Source organism: Hetaerina americana, unplaced genomic scaffold (genome assembly GCF_022747635.1).
Source record: "Hetaerina americana unplaced genomic scaffold, ioHetAmer1.1.p SCAF_2, whole genome shotgun sequence".
NCBI lineage: Eukaryota > Metazoa > Arthropoda > Insecta > Odonata > Calopterygidae > Hetaerina > Hetaerina americana.
In genome coordinates this window covers 45,912,079-45,932,631 of record NW_027286763.1, presented here as the reverse complement: position 1 = coordinate 45,932,631, position 20,553 = coordinate 45,912,079, and the positions used below count along the sequence as shown (strand labels likewise).

The 20,553-nt window shown below is 37.7% G+C and overlaps 1 protein-coding gene across 1 annotated transcript in view; it reads left to right on the top strand.

Moving 5' to 3' along the window:
• The first annotated feature begins 287 nt into the window (after positions 1-287).
• Positions 288-20,553, top strand: part of Dr (muscle segmentation homeobox protein Drop) — a 38,631-nt gene continuing 18,365 nt past the window's right edge. The window contains exon 1 of the mRNA XM_071585191.1: positions 288-350. Coding sequence (XP_071441292.1) covers positions 311-350 — 40 coding nt within the window. The 5' untranslated portion in view covers positions 288-310. The remainder of the gene's footprint in view (positions 351-20,553) is intronic.

The window sequence follows — 20,553 nt, the reverse complement described above, 5'->3', positions numbered from 1 at the left end:
GCACGCGAGGATCTCCGGGGGGAGCAGCTGTAGCGTGGGGGGCGGCAGCAGCATAGGGAGTCCCTCGGGGTCACCGCCGCCCTTGCACCCGCTGAGACTGTCGGACGACGGTCAGTCTCCGGCCCAGAGGGGGGCCATCATGGGACACCACGTGACGCCGGTGCGGCCCACCCCGTTCTCCTTGGCGGCGGCGGCAGCGGCGGCGGCGGCCGCGGCCGCTGCGTACGGCGGGAACGGCGGGGCTGGCGGCGGCGGAGGCTGGGCGTCTCTCGGCCACTATGCGGGTTTCCATCCCGGCGGAGCTGGCGCGATGGCGGGCGGTTTCGGGTCGGCACTCGGGGGATCGACTGGTGGGTCACAGTTCATTTGTACGCTCTTTTCTTACTCAGCTCCTAATTTAGACTGCCCACGATTTTGTCCCCTCTTAAATGTTCCGGTTTAACGATATGAGATATTATACTGACAAATCTCGGAAAACTGTTTCCATTAACCAATCAATCATTGACTGATTCATTCACTATCCCATAATTACTATGTAGGATTAGTTGTTAATTAAAAAATAAACCATAAATTTAAATGTGTGTAAAATTTCGTCTATTTTTGATCATATATATTTTTTAGTGTTCAGAAACTATTGCATGTAGGTCTCATTTATCTTGGTTAAAGTCACCGTGAATTGTAATTATCCACATTAACCTACACTGGCAGGAATAGAAAGACCAGCACATGTTGCTGTATGCGTGATGTTAATCTGGAGTATTTCTAGATCCGAGCACAAAATGTACGCTGGAATAAATATAAATCTTGAAAACAAGTAGAAAGTATTATAACGCAATGTAAGCTATGAATGACTGCATAAATAACCAATTTCGAGACATTTTTTTACAAAATATTGTACCTTGAATGTGCCAGTTTTGACGTATTGAAATGTGACTGCCCATCAGGTCGTATTTATGAAATCTCAATTTTTATGATTATTGGAAAAAATCTATTAATTTCCTTGTGAATCACCATATAAACCCACACAGTTCTTTTAGAGCTAATAGTTATGTATTTCTACTGTGCAGTACAGTACTACAATATTAATATTGTATAGTGGAATCACTCCTTTGCTTGATTGAGAAGAATACAGGTTCCATTTTCTACACGAATCTGCTGGACTTATGTATCAATTTTTGGCAGCTGGATTACATTATAACACGATTGCGACGACGAACTTGCACACGATGCAACTTTTCCAAAAGTAACAACTTTTGAATGTAACTTGGGATTTAAAACTATCAACATGAATTACTGGCATGATTTAGGGTGAAACGATTGGTGAAAGAGCGGATCTATACTTTCACCATGATATGATATCCATAACTTATCTGAACCATCACCTTCCATTTAGTAAATCATTGATCGGATATTAAATAAGCTGAGTAACAATTATTTAAACTGAAAATTCACGGCGCGTAAAGGGAGGTAACCACATTATTCATGTACCTAATAAGTTAAATGTCTCTTACAATTTTACGTACTCTTTGTAGACTAATTCATTAAACGAATCCTGTACAAAGAATTGTATGAATTTACTTTGATATTAGAGAAGTTAGAAATATACATACGAGACACGTACGATATAGTATGATCCACTCATAATAGCATATTTTGTACAGTACTTAACATCATGGTTTCATGTAGTTTTGATGCTGGAAAATATCTAACCGAATATAGATTATCATCTTTATACTTCTTGTACTTCCGACTGTTTTTAGGTGAAAATAATTCAAACCAATTAATAGATAAATTAAAAAAATACAATGACGAATGATTACCATTGCTGATATAAGAAGTTTATTCCTGATGTAATTCATTGGTTACTTTTAAATAATTCTTTCTATTATAAATGAGTAGTTATATTTTAATCTACGCAATTTGATCACCTAACGAATTTAATAATGTATCACATTAGAAGCACTTAAACCCGTTCAACTTCGGGTAAAATACCAGAAAATATTTAAATTTCGTTTCATTGACATTATGAATGCATATAAAATTGTCAAATTCTTCTCGTCTCATTTCAGTTACTCGTGAATTTAATAGTCATTAGATAAATCCATTTCCTTTTCGTTTTTTCACATATCGCTTCTATTCTTGATTAGGTTCCTCTTACTCCCAATAGTAAGAACAAAGCTTTTATTTAAATATTATGTCAGTGAAATCAAATAGTATAGATGTTTCATCTAAGTACTATGCTTAAATTAATGAAACATTATTTTTAGAGTGTTTCTGGCAACCTACGGTTTTTATTACTCACTGGAAAATTTTATTACAACACCAATTCAGAGACAAAATTAACTGTGAAGTAACAAATTGCATATTCAGGAATTTTATTAAATTCCCGGTATCAATTTAAATCATACTGAGCTACATAATATTTAATTAACAACTATAAATCAGCTCCTTCTACAAAACTTTACTTGTCACTACTTAATTTTATTCATTTAAACACAGTACTGGTAAGTACTCCTACAAAGGACTCCGTCTAATATCTAAGTTGTGTCTCAATATTCTCATGTCACTCAATCGTTTCCCATTAGCCACTGAGTACTTCTAACACAGCAATGAATCGCGGAAAATGGGCAATGAATATATTAATAGTCCTGCTACGACATGCTTACACTATGCCAAGTCCTTAGGCTCTTATGCAATAGCATTCATTGAAACAATTGTCTCTACGCTTCCATTGCAAAATCGATTTCTCTTTTGTAAGATTGGAGGCTAATTGTCGTGCAAAATAGAACGCACCCTTCAGCTAATTACGAACCGGACACTGTCACGAGTCTGAGACGGAGTCAGTTAAGACCGCTGGAAGGGAGACGTGCCGCCATCTAATGCCAACATAATTAGGCATCGATCGAAGGGTGACGTTTAAAAAGAAATTTACCCTGGGCGTCGGCCACCAGATGGTGCCAGGTGAGAAAGACATCCCGGGAGAGGAAAGGGGAGGGGGAGAGAGGGGGGGATGAGGGAGGGAATGGGGGAGTAAGGAAGAAGATATGGGAAGGCATTACTTAAACGGATCAATAGGTATGAGAGAGCAGTGATTGAAACCTTATTCTCATAGGTCTTCCCGAGAAATCCTCCAAGTCTTCGCCCTAACTTGAGGACGGTTTCAGTTACCAACCCTTAAGCGAAAAAGATTTAGTGAAATCGCCGCCGTCTTGAAAATGACGGAGAAGTAGCGAAAGTCTCCTCTTGAAGCGCACCACCTCTCACTACACTCCCCCGCCCCAATCACCCTTCAAAACAGCTCACCTCCTCCCGTAACTCGCCGTCGCAACGCCCGCATTCCTACCCCTCTTCTTTCGCCCTAGCCCACCCACCCACACCAACTCAAAAGCGGTGGTATCGCCCTCACCCCATGCGGCCAACCCAATCCGATCACCGCCTCTCTCACTCCCTCTTTAGCACTTCCTTCATTGGCAGCTGGATCGTAACGCAATAATAAATCTAGTGGTGTCAATGACGATGGTCCCAAACAAAAGGATGCTAATTCATTCCAATCGCGTGATCACCTAAGGGGCTGTGATTGATTGATCGATCGGGTTGGACCGATCGCCTTAGGGGGTAGAGATCGCTTTAAATACCTTGGAAGACGAAGGGGTTCAAATACGTCGAAGCATGGGGTAAGGGTCGTCGACCAAATTAAAATGAAACCTAATCTCTGTGTCTACGGACATCATCACCCGTGATAATGCTGGGATATTTACACATAAATTATGCTTTGATGCTTATTTATGAAAATATTTCATGTATATTTTGACAAATAATAAGATTTTGCAAACCTTTGCTAGGAATTTGAAAATCTGGCGATGTGAAGATGGAAATAGTATTATGCACGTTTTATAGATTAATTTCAAATACCATAATTAATTTGACTAGTAACTTGTTTACCAGTTGCTCAGTGCTGTGTCAGACCACCTTTCCGCAACCGTAAAACGATTGAAGCCGATTAGGTGTGACTGGCGAATAGGCGCAATATAGACACATCTATAGAGGCAGCTTGGGAGGAAAATTCTCGTAAGGAGCCTAACCTAAGTTGAAATTTAAGTCTTCTTCTTTTAAAGCTTCTTGTCGAGGATTGCGCAGGTGGACATTTAATAGGATTTCGAGTGGAGGCCAATGAGAAGCTGATATATCGTATATGGATGGCTAAACGGGAAAATGGTGAACTAAACTCTTGACATCCAATCACATATTATTTTTATTTCCAACTTTCTGTCGTCACTACTGTGAGCATAAATATAAGTGTTGATAGTAATTTAGGGTAAAAAGTTTAGGATTTCGTGAAAACTTGTTTTTATTTATACTTCAAGTCAATTCAATCCCATGTTTGTGTGTTCGATGAAATTACCGAGATTGCTGGAACCTCAATTGTGCAGAATTTTCAGAAGTTAGGAGTACAAGTGCTCTTTAAGCGTACATTTCACGAAATGCTCATACTTCTTTGTTCTTAGAAACATAAACTTCTGGTTTTATTTAAATAGGTTTAAATTAAAAAGAGTTTAGAGAAGATAATAATTATTTATAAGTCTAACATATATAAGCTCATTTACGTATATTTTACATCTAACCGCTCACTTATCTCTGAAAAATAGGTCTGATGCCATTATGTACATAAAAATGTTTTCAAACTGTATTATAATGTTAGCAAAATAAGTATTTATTTGAATTTTTCGAACTAGGAGCATACATTATAATCCATGGAGTGGAAATAACAATAGCTTACGGGCTGTGGAATAACTCCAAAATTAGTTTAAATTTTCACGGTAAATATATGGCAGTTTTTTTCAATATTTTTGCATCTCAAACTGGTGAGATGATAATAATTTTAACTGTAGAGGAAAATGCGACGCTACCTCAACGAGTTCATATTGCTCATGATACGATTGAAATAGAGACGTGTTGCCATTTAAACGTTAGGTTTCACACATTAGTACTAATAAAAGAATAATAAATACAATTTGACCGTAAGATTACTTTTCAAAGTACACCCGTTTACTTTTATGGGATTAAAAGTCAATGACTATTATTATCACATGTCTGCACCCCCATTAACATTTGAGTGAATATGCTGTGGTATTTGCGGTTACGCAGCTTCCGACCCTCTGGCTTGCTAATTTAACTGTGATATCGGAACGAGTTTCGGAAGGAAGCTCCACACTTCCTTCAAACCGAGAATTTTCACAAATTAAATCAACGTCCTTTTTTCCTCCAATTCTCTGGCCAATCATGAACAACCTTCCTTCCCGGTAGTGGCCTTTTCCGACCGGCCCCGTAATGTAGTTGAGCGGAATCGGTGAAATAAAACACATACTTATCACGATCAAAATGACTAAATTATTAGCTCGGCGTAATGAGTCACCAGCTGATAACCCCAGAGTCCACGAATATATATATATATATTTATATCTGTTTCTGTATATATGAGTATATATATATATATATATATATATATATATATATATATATACTATATATGCTTTATAGTTATATAAATATATGCTTATACTTATATATATATATGCTTTATACTATATATAGTATATATGCTTTCGTAGACGTAACACGGAAGTGCCGAATAGTACAATACACAGTAACACACATCAAGAAAATACGTGTGAGTGTTCTTTTTTTGTGTTTCTATATTATGAACAAAAACGTGTGGACAGTTTTAAGTGAAAAATGAATTAATGAAAGATAGGGTTCTGGGAAACAAATTCTTAAGCAAGATGTTTGTGAATATACAATTTGTTCAACTAATAACACTCCCGAAGATTGTTTTATCTTTACTTGTTCAACATATTGCTCATACACCTGAAAAATAGATATTAACATTGTATGCACTCAAGAGAATATGAATAGTTCGAGTGAAAGCTCGTCCAGGCAATAATTAAGGTCATATTACAGCCATTCTTAAACTACCAAGTTTCATTTGGTTTAACCGACGAGTTTCGACTATAGCTCGTAATTTAACTGTGATAACCAAAGCGTGATATTATTACGTCGTTATTAAACCATTATTTATGCTATTGAAACGAAAATAAAGTTATTCCACGCGCCTCTTTTACTGAAATAATCTGTATTTTGATAAAAACCAATTTCAACAGATTGGTGACATTCCCCTTTATAATGTCTTCCCTTTCTTGAGAATAGCCCTAAGGTTTTTCAAGAAATTCCAAGCAATTATCCGAAACCTGACAAGCATCGTTAGGGTATACAAGTTAAGAGACCCCTGGATTTTCTTTAAAATGAAATAGAATTACCATCTCCGAAGACCATTATGTGCAACTTTTCTCTCTCAGGTTCGTGTTTGCAATCCAGTTAGCAACAGCTGGAGTAGAAGTTTGTGACGACACCAAGTGGGGCTCATGGGTGTACTCAAGGATGGTGAGGTGAAGAATTTAAGGGTTTTTTTGAAGAACCACGCTTCTTGAGCTTGGTATAACTAGCATACTAAATTCTGTGAATTCATGACAGAGAAATATACAAGTATCAATTTGTTCTGAAATTTTGTTAGCCAAAAGTACTCCTTTGACCTAAAGTACACTCAAATTCTGATCTATGAATTGTAGGACTCGAAATCAAAGAAAATCGAATCATTGTTTTTATCCAGGAAGGGGATGATCATAAATAATCGAAGATATAGCAGAGAATTGCTTTATACTGTCAGTTTTAATAAAGATATTCACAAAAAAATGAAAAAGTGAAATTTAACAAAACCATAACTCAATGTGCTCATAATGTTATAGTAGGAGAATACGATTGAATGGTATCAATTTACGCAGATGATTTTGTCTGAAGAAAAATACTTTAGAAGTTACCAGGAAAATGCGGACTAAACTATTTAGATGATGTGAGACTAAAATAAATGGTTAAAAAGTAATATTTATTGAACTTCGCTTATTCCTTGAAGACACAAAAGGGAAAAAATAATTTCGTTGAAACATGATTCAAGCGAAAGTACCAACACATTAATTATGATATATCATTTTCACAACTTAAAATTAACTGAAACAAATGAGGAAGATATCTCGAAGAATCATTCGGTGCGGTCGTTTATTGAAAACGAATTTAATGCAGTGCACGTGTACAACACATGTATGTGTTTGGAGCAGTTCCTGCAAATATAAATATCTCTATACCAACATGGGCATGCACATATTTATATCTTGATAGATCTACTATGCTCGTTGTTATCTATCTACTTATTCCCAGTAGCTATGCGGGATGTGTAAAACCTAAACAAAAAATTCAAGTAGATCTTGATAAACAATGCTCTCCCGAAATTACATTTTTATCTGTTATAAAAATGGTAACACGCAGTATGTTATATAAGAAACCGAAAATTCTTTATTTTGGTTATGCAAACACGATTTTGATCTCAATATAGATCAGTAATAAAATAAACATGTACATAGGTTATCTTTTAGGTAACCTGGATTGTAGGAATATTTCAATAAAATAAAAGTTCCCCCGGCCCTTATGAGATATTTGCAAACTTTTCTTATCAATAAAATCAAATTTCTGTTGCATATCTGCACTGATAAATGAACTTCATGTCAAGGGAGCAATCAAAATCAAATTTACTCATTACATTTTTTGCGGAAAACATTTTTCATGCGAAGTGCCATATCTATGCGCTAAAATATAGAAACGTCCCAATTTGAATCTCAAACGATGCTACTGGAGTCGTCAATTTCACGTCACCGGTGGACAGGAGTTGTGCTGATCGTGGTCAGATTCTGTAAAAGAAAACTTCCCCAATCGGGAATTTGTCGAAAATTTTTAACTCACTCAGACATTTCACCTACAGCCACAGCGGATGAAAAAAATCCCAACTGACGTGAAGCTACGATAAAAGGAGCCGATACAAGAGGGAAGGATGTGCGAACATGAGGATCTAAAAAAGTCGAAGGGAGGACGTGAAAACATCCCGCTCCTTCCAAAGGGCACGTAAGACGCGTCTTTAGTGCGTGATCGTCCGCGCGGACGCGAGAATCGGGCGATGGCCGGGGCACGCCCTCTCTTCGCCGTCCCTCATCCACAGGGTCCACACCCTCCTCTCCCACACCCAACCTCCCCGCCGCCCCACGGCGCAATTACGATCGGCTCCGCTCCTACCATACGGCACCACGAGAGATGAGATTGGCCGGGACGGAGGGAGGGGGAAGGAGTTGAACGGGAGTAAGAGGATAATGGGTGTGGGCCGGGTCCAGCACAGCCGCCGCCCCGTCGGCCGCGCGACAATGGGCACCGAATGGCGGGTAACGAGTCTGCCGTTCCGGAGATACGGGGCTGGATCGGGAAAAAAGGGATGCCGGACTGCTGAAGGGTGGCTCCGTCCGGAGAGATGAGGTCTCCGATAAAAAACCCTCCTCCGTCTTTCCTTGCGTCTTTCGCCTGCTTCCGCCTCCCACCGCGAGGGACCGGAATGACCCATCATGACAATGAGGGGGCAGAGGTGAAAATGGGGGGGGGGAAGGAGGGCGTTGCATTATTGGTTCTTTAGGATTGGGGCATTGAGTGAGAACAAGGATTGCCGAAAGAATAGATTGTGAATTGAGAATTCATTATTGAGATGAAGATGGATCAGCTTGAGGAACGACTTTGATTCTCCAAAACTAATTATTGGCTATTTCTATAATTCAAGATGATATATTTGAGCGCTTTTCTCAGAATAAGTCAATAATTTAAAGTACACTGACCTCAGTTTCGGAAAGCATTATAGATTGTATGGAATCGCTGTTTTTGTTATTATTTTTATGATTAATGAAGTATGACAGGTTAAATTGAAGAATATTGATGCTCTATGGAAAATTTCAACTGCCTTGAATACGATCGATTAAAAATGTGCACTATATTGCGGGTCTCGCAGTTTTCGGTTGATATTACTAGGCACGACATCTAAAAATGAGATAATCACAAATTGGAAAATGTACCGTAAGCTATTCTATTATATCGATACTTGAGGCCAAATCAGTAATTTACATGTGATAATTAATATTTTAACATGATTAAATTGAAAAAATATGTCTTTCCTCCTTTTTGTGGTACTTTAATTTTTAAAAACCATAAGTTTTTCATAAGGATATTTCCACGAGGTACCACCTTCTAAAACATTAATATTCGCAGCGCGAGAACAACTGGAGTTAAAAATATCATCAGGGAATACCACTCCAATTTTTACCTTTCCGCAATAAGTTTTTGCATAAACTATTTCTCAACACATTATTAATCAAACTGATCCTATAACAATGCAAATGGAATTATTTTCTCTTTTATGTTTTGCTAACGGTATGATCCAAAATAAAATATTTGCCTACCTCATTACAAGAAATTTGCTGAATAGGAAATACTGTCTATTGGAATAGGCACTCTAAGGACATCACCCAAACTCAATAGAATTAGTAGTATTTAAAAAAAACGCAACTTCGAGTATGTGGCATCATGATCCTTGCTCCTCAAATCTATAAGTCCTATAAGTTTTCTCATATGGGGCATACTTTTTGAAACTAATGCCGCAGCAACTGGTATAGCCTTACATTATGCTGTATGAAAGTTTCACAAGGACTTGCTTGAAAGAGTGGACTGTGAGCTGAAAGAACTACACCAAATCACATTAATGATATTTTTCTGAATGCTGAAAACCCATTAATATGCAGAATGGAACAGCGGTCATTTATTTAGGAGTACTATTAATTTAGCTAAGTTTTCACTACCGCACAAATTATGAGTACTAAGTATTAAGAAAGAATAAAAAACAGAATTTCATGTTCCTACCTAAATAGGCGAAGATAGAAAAAACTAGATGGTATATTATTTCGAAAACCCGTTCTCCCATGTAAGTTTCATTGTGCTACCTGAACTTTTGCAGATAAAAATTGCCTCAAGGTATGACAGGGCTCTCGCAAATTTTCTTATGGTTGAAGACTAAAATAGAAATGCTCCTTGTTATACGACTACGAATGCGTCCATATCGCTGTCACTTCTGAGTCGCATTCGGTGCCGTTGCGAACTCTACGATTGGGTCGATTAACAATCCCATTATAATGTCGGAGTAACTCATCTTGCGGCGCTTAATTTCGGAAGCAATGCGAAGTATCCACTAAATTCTCTCACTCTATGACTTCTACACGTGTTGGAATTGATTTTGTAAGGCTAAGTCTTTGAAACGTCATTTGGCATCTTAGTAAGGGAGCATCTCCAAAACCCCGTAAGCATCCCAAGCGGGCTGAAAGACTTCCAAGGTGGAGGCACGCTAAGCGAACTCTTGCGTGAGGAGCAATTTGTTCAAATAAAAAGAACAATAATTGCTGGTGCTGAGTGGCTTACTTGCTGGGACAACAAACGGATGGATGGATAGAGGATGCCAAACGTACATTCCGATAAATTAAACGCTGGCTATTTTCGAGCAGTCTCGTAACGTCTAGTAAAGAGAGAAATGAGTGTTGGACGCGTGTGCAACACTATGCCGTAAGCAATGGCTTGGAAGTGCAATAGAGATTTAACATTGGGACAATACACCCAAAGTAACATCGCGGCTCAATCTCATTCCGTAAGTGTAAAAATTTCCCTTCTTTAAAGAAAGGGATATAATATAATGTCCGCATATTCCAACAGCATCATTTTTCCATGCTAATTGTTCATGTTTGATTCAAATTCCGTATATTTAAGCCTTATGAATTAAAAACGCCAAACCTTTCACCCTGTATTAAAGTAGTCTAGAACGCCTTTATTTAAAAAACTAATAATGCATATAAAAATCGCATCCAGTAAAAATAATTCGAGCTTGTGATTAAAATATTTCCGTCTCGTAAACTTGATTATATAGAGTACTTGGCCTAGTAGTTGCGTTATTCCTCAAATGACAGAGTAGTAGTAGTATTATTTAGGAGAGGCGACCGACAGCTGAGGTCATTTGCGTCATAGGGGATGGACAGGAAAGGATGAAGGGTGGAGAGAAACCCGGCGTCGGCATTAGCCTACTCTTTACGAAAGGCGCCCAGGGGTCCGCAGCTTAATGTCCCATCCGACGGACGGCGTACTCACTCAAAGTACCCTCCACAAAGCACCTCAAGCAGGGATCGAGATACCTCTGAAATATATTCAACACTGCCGGGATTTGAACCCGGGCCCTCTGGGTGGGAAGCCAGTACGGTAGCCCCCGCTCAAATGACGGAGGGTTACCTACATTACATCAAATACAAAATCAAACTTGAAATAAAAAAAACAACTTGCATTAACAATTTGGAATTCTTCAATTTTCATGGTCTCTTCACATAAATGCAGCATTAACCCTTATTGGTGTCGTGAGTCTACGAAACTAGAAAAATTTTCAAAATATTCATCCTGTTTATTTTTATCCACAAAGAAGCAGGTACTAATACCTTTAAATAATAATCTTTGTATTTTCATGAGGCAAATAATATCAGTTCGGACGTTATTCTGCCTGAAAAAAACAAATTATTTTTTCTAGCATCAAGACGCTTTTAATTTGTTTAGAAACAGACACTCATTTTTATCAGCCCTACAATGGCAATCACATTACCCTTGTTACCCTATTTTGAGGGAGAAGTTCAACGTCCCTCTTTATTTTATTGCAACCATTGATTTACTATTAAGCTCTCGCATGAGGAAGTTCTCCCCATAGATATATCATTCTTCTACTTAATTTAAGTTCATTAGCTTGTGGCCCAACGGGATAAGGGGTAGATAGAGAATGATTTGATGACCTTTTATCTGATCTGTAAATTAATATGTAAAATGGTAAGTTAGTGTCTGAAATGACTTAGAACCTTGATGAATAAAGCTGGACCCACTCGCTTGTGAAATAATCATTAAATGTTCCAATAAAAATTCATCTCAAATTATGATTCATCCATTCGTATATTTTATCCTGACAGCCACCGCTAGAGTGTTGGTCACGTGAGAAAAACTCTGCGGTTAGCACTGGCTTGAAATTGTAACAACGATTTAGAATTCGGACAATACACCCACGGAAACATTGCAGCTAAATGTCTAAAAATGTCATCATAATTCAAGTATTATCCTTTAAGGCATTCACCCACATATTTCCCTTTTCTTAGAAAATTTCCCCACCCACAGAATCTGAAACCAGTAAATTCTCATGAGATTCATGCCTCAAACATCCATGTATAGATATATACCATCAGCCATAAGACCCATGTTTGGGAATCAAAACTCGATTTGGCTACGGAGGATGTTTTCGAACAGTGGCTCTGTATTCCCTCGCACGGATGCCTCGGACTTGGAAAACAAGGCGGAGCAAAGCCCGTTGCGATTTAGGGAGCTCCCAATTCAACAGGAGCCGGGAGCAGAGGCGTAAGGTAGCCGAAGTAGGGTGGGCTGGAGGTGAGCGGGCGGGGGAAATGGGAAAGTGAGGTAGGTGCCCACACAGCATAAAGCCCCCTTCAGGAAACCCTTCCTCCCCCCGGCCCCCAGCCCAGTATCGGGAGGGAGCATGGGAAAAAATACGTTCGGCAGACGAGATAGGCAGCAGCTGGCAGCTGATGTTTTAGCGGGACCGATTTTCAGGATTGTGTTCATAGTTGAGGGGAGGAGATGTGGGAGATTTCGGCGGGGTTTATGGACGTGTTTGTGTGCTTGCGTGAGTGTGCGTGAAAGATGATGGTGATCACCCTGGAATGAGTTGGACCACCTTTCCCAAGGATTCATGCATGGAGGAAAGAAAGATGAGTCATGCGAGTAATCGCCTCAATTACCCCGGGGAGGGACGGCTGTTGCTCCAATGTCGTTACCATGAAATGGGAGGTTAGGGAGAAGGCGACCTGGGGTGCACGGATTCTGATGTCCATTGTTTCGATGGGTGAAAGCCAGTCGGGCGATAGCGAACATTGGAACACTCAGGGGTTCATTTCTTTGCTGTGGTGATTAATATTTCAGCATGCTTATTTTTTTTTACTCAAAACGCTAGACGTTTTTATAAGAAAATATTCATAAAAAAACTCTGCATTTACCAGGTGAAGGGTTAATTTTTTTGATGTGGAAACTCATCACTCGGAAGAACCAACATGAATGATGACGCGCAGGAAATAGTTGAGAAAAGTCATATAATGGTCAAAATAAGCCAAAATCTATTATTGTGTTAGGCAGCTATTTTAAATAGAAAATTTAGTATCTTCAAAATTTGGTAATCGGCCCTATATGCAAATCCGGTCGGTCTAGTAAGTAGGTGTGAAAAAAACGAAACAATTGATCCTTTCTTTGCTCTACGATTAAATTCGGTAATATTTTGGACATTATTTGCATTTTTTTCCTTTATCAATAAAAAAAAATTATTATTATTACTTGAATGTATTAATTTTTAGTAATTGAGGAACTGTAAATCGCCTAACCACTTTGTTCTGAATAGAACGCTGCCGTAATTGGGCTTAAGACAATACATTGGTAAGATGCAACAGCCGCTCATAAGCAAATGATATCCCAGAAATCTCAAAATATTTGTTAAGTAAGGCTGAAAATATCTTTGGCAAAAAACATTAAATCGCCGATTCTCATAATAAATTCACCGAATATACATCAATTTTCCATTTTTGACTTTTAACATTACCTCGGCAGCAATGAAAATTCACTGAGATTTATTTTCTGTTTTTAATGCATCATGTCGATTCTATAACTTTTGTTCGCCATAACGGGTGGTTAGGTTTAAAAATTGAGCATCCAGATATCCAAATTATTTCTTTAATTACATAGTCTGATGAATGAATTTTTTCTAAGAAAAAATAGATGTTTTTTTGACGGAATATTTTTCGAAGAAATGAGATAAAACACATACCTAATTTATTACCCCTTCTTGATAAATAAATTCATGAAGCGTCTTCTAGAATTATTGAAAACTTTTTTTAATTGCTCCTAATATTGAATTAGATAATATACAATAGTTATTCTACGAGCCGTAGAGCATTTGCATTTCCACATGGATTATGCCAGATTTGGTCTCTTAAACATACCTGGGATTTCAACGTTTGAAAGTTGTTTGTTTGAATACTATTTCTTAAACAAATACAAATTTCTTTATTCAATAAGGTACGTTTTATAAAAATAATGAGATAATTGACCTGCATATGGTCAATAGAAAATAACAAGCTAGACTAAATACTTAATTTATATACTAATTAATATTCCTAGAAAAATATGTTCAAGAATAAAGTTTGTTTATCTTAAAATAGTAAAATAGCCAATCGAAAATTAAGGTGCTGTATAATTTCAAAAACGGAATGATTTCCCTAATGATGTGTATTTCATGCCTAAATACATTCCTGTTTATGCCAAAGGACCATAAAATATGGTTTGCACTTCTGTGCATAAATTTCCTTTGTATTGGAAAATTCATAGCCATGTAAAATTAATTCATCGCTAATACTATATTCTCCTACAGTAATTAACGCAAATGTGTCCCACTAATGGTTTGAGCATACGCCAAGTCCTTCCCTCGCCGTTGAAATTTGAATAAGGGGGCGTGGAACATGGGAGCAGTCTTCTGCGCAGAATCGAATCTTATGGCAACTCCGACGGTGGCGTCGCCAGCTTCTCCTCCATCCTCTCCTCCTCTAAACACCCTTCCCAAACACTCTATACAGTGCCTAACCAGCCTTATGCGTCCATTTTGCTCGGCAATTACGCGTAATTAGCCACCGATGTAGCGCCGTTTCAGATCCCTCCCGCGCGGAAGGGGTGTAGAACCTACCTAATGAGTTCGTGCGACAATGCAAGACACTATGAGAACGTTAAAGCCGCAAAACCCGTACGTGGGGAGAATCCGCTAGCATGATCTACAGGGAGGAGGAGGAGACGGAGATTAAGGGGAATCTTGAAGAAAAACCGGTTCAATAACATATAGTGTAGTCATCAATGTATCACCGTTTTTAAAAGTCATTCCTCGTCCTACATAAGCTACTTCTCCGAACGGTTCTTCCCCAGGAAACAAATAACAAGGCGAAAGGCGGAGCATTCATCCTGTTGACGCTTTCGTTTAATATAATATTTTCTCGAACTAAAGGCCTCTCACGTTTTTTTCAACCAAGTTGAGCATTCGTTTACCAAATGATTTTTTTTCATGATCCAATTAAAAAGTAAAAATTCTGTAATTGGCGGTAATATTCTATTGTTAGCTTAATGCTTCACAATTTAGTATACAGAAGGATCGCAATTTGATATCCTCGAAAGAAATGATATCCGAAAATGACCATCTTTCCACAGAACACGTTATTATGACCGAATTGGGACGAATGAGTCAGGACGAATTATATCCTGATTGTAACCACAAGAGACGAAAAATGAATACGAATCATGAAGATGATTGTTACTGCGGAGAATATTTCTCCAACTTTCAGCATTTGGAAATTTAGAAATGCATCATGAACTCCACGTCACCTCTACGGCGGCACTACGACTAAAATGCCGCACGTTCTGAATTAATAGACTACTGTGACTGCCGCTGTACGAATTTTAAAGTATCCTTTGCCCAAGTATATCCTGGTCGAATTTGGCCTATTATTTTGTAAAATAATTTTCTGGAATTACTCATTTGCGGAAATATTTCTAAAAGAGAAGATCGGTTCCTGTAATAAATAGGGAACACCTGACATCAGAAGTGTATTTTAATACTGACCTAATAAGTTCCGTTCAATATTTATCATCGAAGGATTTTTTGTCATGCGGTCGGAAACTGTAACTCGATCTCTCGGGAAAAGGGGCTAACAGCTGTTCTGGTAAAAGAACGTCAAGGAGAAGAACGAAGGCATTTCTTGATTGATCAACTTCTTAATCTAGTTAATGTGGTATTACACAAGGAGTTTATCTTGTGTTGAAGAGGTAATTGCCTTTGATTACCAGAATTAACGGCTATGACGCACATAATTAGGTTTATTTATGCATATTCCCGTCAAGTGTCAGAACGCCTAATCAGAAAAATCAAAGCCGGTGTCGGGAGGAAAACATTCGAAACTGCGCCATTCCGACGCCATTATTGCTTCTAATTGTCTCGTTCACATTCAGAAACTCACAAGTCGGAATAAATACCGACTTAGAGCCTCATTCTGGCATCCGAAGAGGGAAAATTAGCAAGTCGCATGGAACTAAAACTTTGTTTTGGAACGTAAGTGAAAATGGGTGCAGTGCTTACATACGATAATTGTTCGATACTGTAAATCGGAGACATAGATTGTTTTCTATAAACTCTGCCTTACGACACTTGAGACAAATCACACATACTATCCAAAGACTCTCTTGTGTCGGGGAAATAAAGTGTGGAATGAAAACTGCTGTAGTTTCATAGCTTTGGTCGAAACCTAATTTCTCGACCTTCAATTGCATCGGAATGAGCGTTTAAGTTCATTATTATAATTTTGCTTTAAAATATTTCATTTTTGCGTAGGTAATTTTTTATCATTTTACCTGTAGGTAGTTTAATCAGTCATTATCTACTAATTGCACACACAAACACTTAGCGTGTAATCACTAGGGAAGTCTTTCAACCAATTCGTCAATTTTTTAATCTTTTTTTATTGCTGCACTTGAGAGAAAGAAACAAAAAATACACTGCAATATTAATCGAGATTTCAACGAACAAATTAAAAATCATTCGAAAATTTTGGCGTACCCTCAGTGATATAAATGAACTTGAAATAATGATTTTCGTAGATTTTACCATGCACTATCCTTCGGTCATCACATTCGTGTCTGGAGGGAAAGATATGAATAATATTTTCTTGACGCAGTCCCCTTAGAAAACCGTGAGATAATGAACCTTCACGAAATTACTGACCGGCATATAACGCGATTACCCTGCATGCCGAAACCGGTATATTCATAGTGGAAAACGACCTCTCAGGAAAATCGAAGGGGAGTGGGAGGTATATAAACGTGGCTATTCAAGTCTTTAAGCCAACCAATCAGTGCTAATTATACCCGACGCTTTAGCTTAGCATTCCTTGTTTCGCAGATACGCCTGAACGTGACACCAAGTAAAGGGAAACACTTCTCTCTTTCAATTCTCCATCGTAGAACCCATGTTTCTTTTTATTTACCCCTTCCCTCCCCGCTCTGTCCCACCCGGTGACTCTGCGTGCCGGATGCAAAGACTCGATTGTGTGCCCCATGAAGGGTTTATCGCCCAAGTTCTCTGTTTTCCCATTTCGCCATGGAATGGGACGAGCGTACTGGGCGACGCACGAGCAGTAATTAATATAGGTACCTATCCGGGCCGTGTGTGTACGTTGAGTGAATGGTCTCAAGTGATGGCAGTCATTAGCGCCGGCGGCTGTGCGGACTCGCCTCCTTGGGCAGGCACAGTTGCCACGCAACCGTGAAGGTGTCTGGAGTGAGGGGAGGGACTCGGCTTGAGGAGAACGAAGGGTGACGATGGCGTTGAGTAAGGAGTGGTCGGCGTTTTAGAGGTTAAATGCAGAGTCTTGCACGGTTGTGTACGCAATGGTGACAGACGTTGCCTACCTCGAGCTAAGTGACCTGGAGTTGGCTCCTTCCGCAGTAAAAACGATCTTCTTGGGGTTGGAGAAAAATCTTCGATGATATCGTCCTAGTATTCGGTGCAAGTGAAAATTAGCTCCAATGAGGAAAATATATTTTAAAAGTGATGCAGGTATGTCATACCTAATCCACTTTTTAACAAGCATAAAGAATAAAATCATGTTAGCTATGGAGAAAACACTGAAAAGGAAATAGGATTGCAATAAAAATAAAACCTCAACCTCAGTTATTGAAGTCGAAAATAATTTTAGAAATTTCCGTTATAGCAAAGTTCAAAAGTACTAAAAACTAATAGATACAAATTATTTGGATGCATTAGTAAAGAAAAGCCTTTATAGTGAAACAAAGGTCCATTTAATCCATTCAAGCCAAGCATCCATTTAATGATTTCTATTTAGTGCAAGGCATTGTATTTATTTAATTAGTTTTCCCCTGCTAATAATACATGATGTTGAATACGTAGAGTATAAATTGTAGGCCGTGAACTCGGAAAATTCGTTTTTTCTAAGGAAATGAGATTTTTTCGATTTATTTTAAATTTACTTGTAAGTATGTAGCAGAAATTGTCCCTACATTGTCATTATGAGTACACACACACACACACACACACATATATATATATATATATATATATATAATTTTATGATCATCAATATTGATTTATCTACTTATAATTTTAATCAGATAAATTTAGAATTAATTCGTTTTCTTTTCTATATTCTCATAATATTCCGCATTCAGAATTAGAATTACGCCTCCTCAGCTCAGGAACAATGCACCAACGTACTAGGAAAAAATACGGATCGTCAGAACGTGTATCTCTCCATCATTTATTAACTTGTTTTTTCCAAGGAAATGGAAGAAAAATGAAAACAGCTAAGCATGACCAGCACCAGCAGTTTCTAGTTTGACGACATCGCTACGGCAAGGCAGTCATTGAAGGATATGGTATCCTATTGAAGATTCAGCTCATGAGTGCAAATATTCGATAGCTTATTGTAACACCGAGGGATCATAATCATACTTTTGATAATACTTTGTAAGCTTATTTGATATCAGCTTCAAATTTCATTTCTTTAAATTTGATTCGGATATATTTAAAGATATTCATTCCATCCTCTGAGGGTATATTAGAAATTTCAATGCCAGATAGTATAAGAAGCAACGCATTTATTTAGCCAAAAACACAATGGTCCATGGCTACGAAAATTTAGAAATTATATTTAGAAATCAGTATGTGTTATAATAAATGTGTAATAATCAGTATAATCATTTTTGTTTAAGGTATGGTGATGAGTGATTCCTCCGCCATCATTGGTCAAGTGACGCTATGAAAGAGGAGACGTTTGTGCCATGTCCTCATACGAAATAAATAGTAATCACTGATGACGACCATTATGGTCGTTGTTGATAAATTATCCATTCAGACATTACATAAAGTTATTAATTAAAGTACACAATTTTAGTCCTCAGAACCGTGATGCAGCATCGGATAAAATGTTTAAACACTTTGATCTAGAGAGAACAAGTTGGTTCACTTTTCAGTTTTAAAAAATTACCACCCATTCGATAATGTGTCAATACCTGTGGACTTTCAATTTAACAAATTCTGTACTTAAATTTCCTTTTCTGTTAATCCTTCAGTCATGATATGTCCTTTTGCCTGAAAATTTAAATTTCTTCTAAATTTTAATTTTTAACTGATATACAATAATGTACTCGTACTGTAAAATATTTCCACTTTCATCCATTCACATAATTTTATGCTCTAATAGTGTGGTAAAATTTTGAGGCAAAATTTTGCAAGAAATTTGTTAAACCTACATAAATACTGTGGATATATAATGTCAGTGCCAAAAATAGTTTTATTGAGAAGTAACTCATGCATGACATATTTGGTCAACTAGTGAGTAAAAATGAACATTTGAAAAAAAACGCTGGGTTGACTTCGTAGGCGATTAGTCGGTAACCTCTGAAAATATCATAATCAACCCGGTATGGAGCATTTTTATCTGGAAACATGACGATGTTGATGGCGAACGTATGCAGGGAAAATGGACTGTAATTAAAACTTGCGAATGAGAGACCTCGGATTCGAAAGAGACATTCGAATAGAGAGTTTGAACGTTTAGGGATAGGCATAGAGCGTAATGCTACTCTTCAGGCTCCAAGTGAGCCCTAGAATCTCCCTTCCCACTATACTTCCGTTTCCTTATATTTTACCTACGATACCCTATTCACTAAGGGAATTTCGCAAATATTTTGATCCTCATATAATATTTTAAACCGAAATTCAAAATGTCTAGTTAAAGGCAAAACAACCACACCACTCAATCGGAATTCCTATTCAATGAATAAATTGAAGGCTGGAATGATGAATGCGTAACGGCACTGGTTTTTCTAGTCTATCATTTTTCCCTCAATTGTGCTAGTCAATACGATATTTATAAATGCCTAGTTAGATACCTGAATCGAAGGATTTCATAGAGTGAAAGAACCACTGTCTCATGAATGACTCCCGTTTTAGCATCCGTTAATTGAACATGCGGCATTCTGAACTTCTTTCAAGGTATTTTATGCCTTTGCTAACCAATTTTTGCATTTAGATTTGGCGTTTTGAGTTTACTATTCTTTGTAAAATCAATTATTTGTCTCTTGGTTTTCTCAATTGAGGAACAGCAAAGCTATTATAAAACGCTATATGATTCATGCAAAGAACATTTTAGCAAATTAACGTAAAAAACCATTCTTTATTTGATTGATTCGTAGTAATAATGATATTATACCCTAAACTTACATAATATTCCATTCAAGAGACGCTTAATTCACGCCACAAGTTTCTTCAGAGATGACAACAGTGGTACAAGTGTTCAACTCAGTAACTAATGATTTTCAATTCCTTTCCACATAGTCTGTGGCGTTTTGTGCTCGAAATAAAGAAGAATAAATGAGTGACAGAGGTAATAAGTTAGA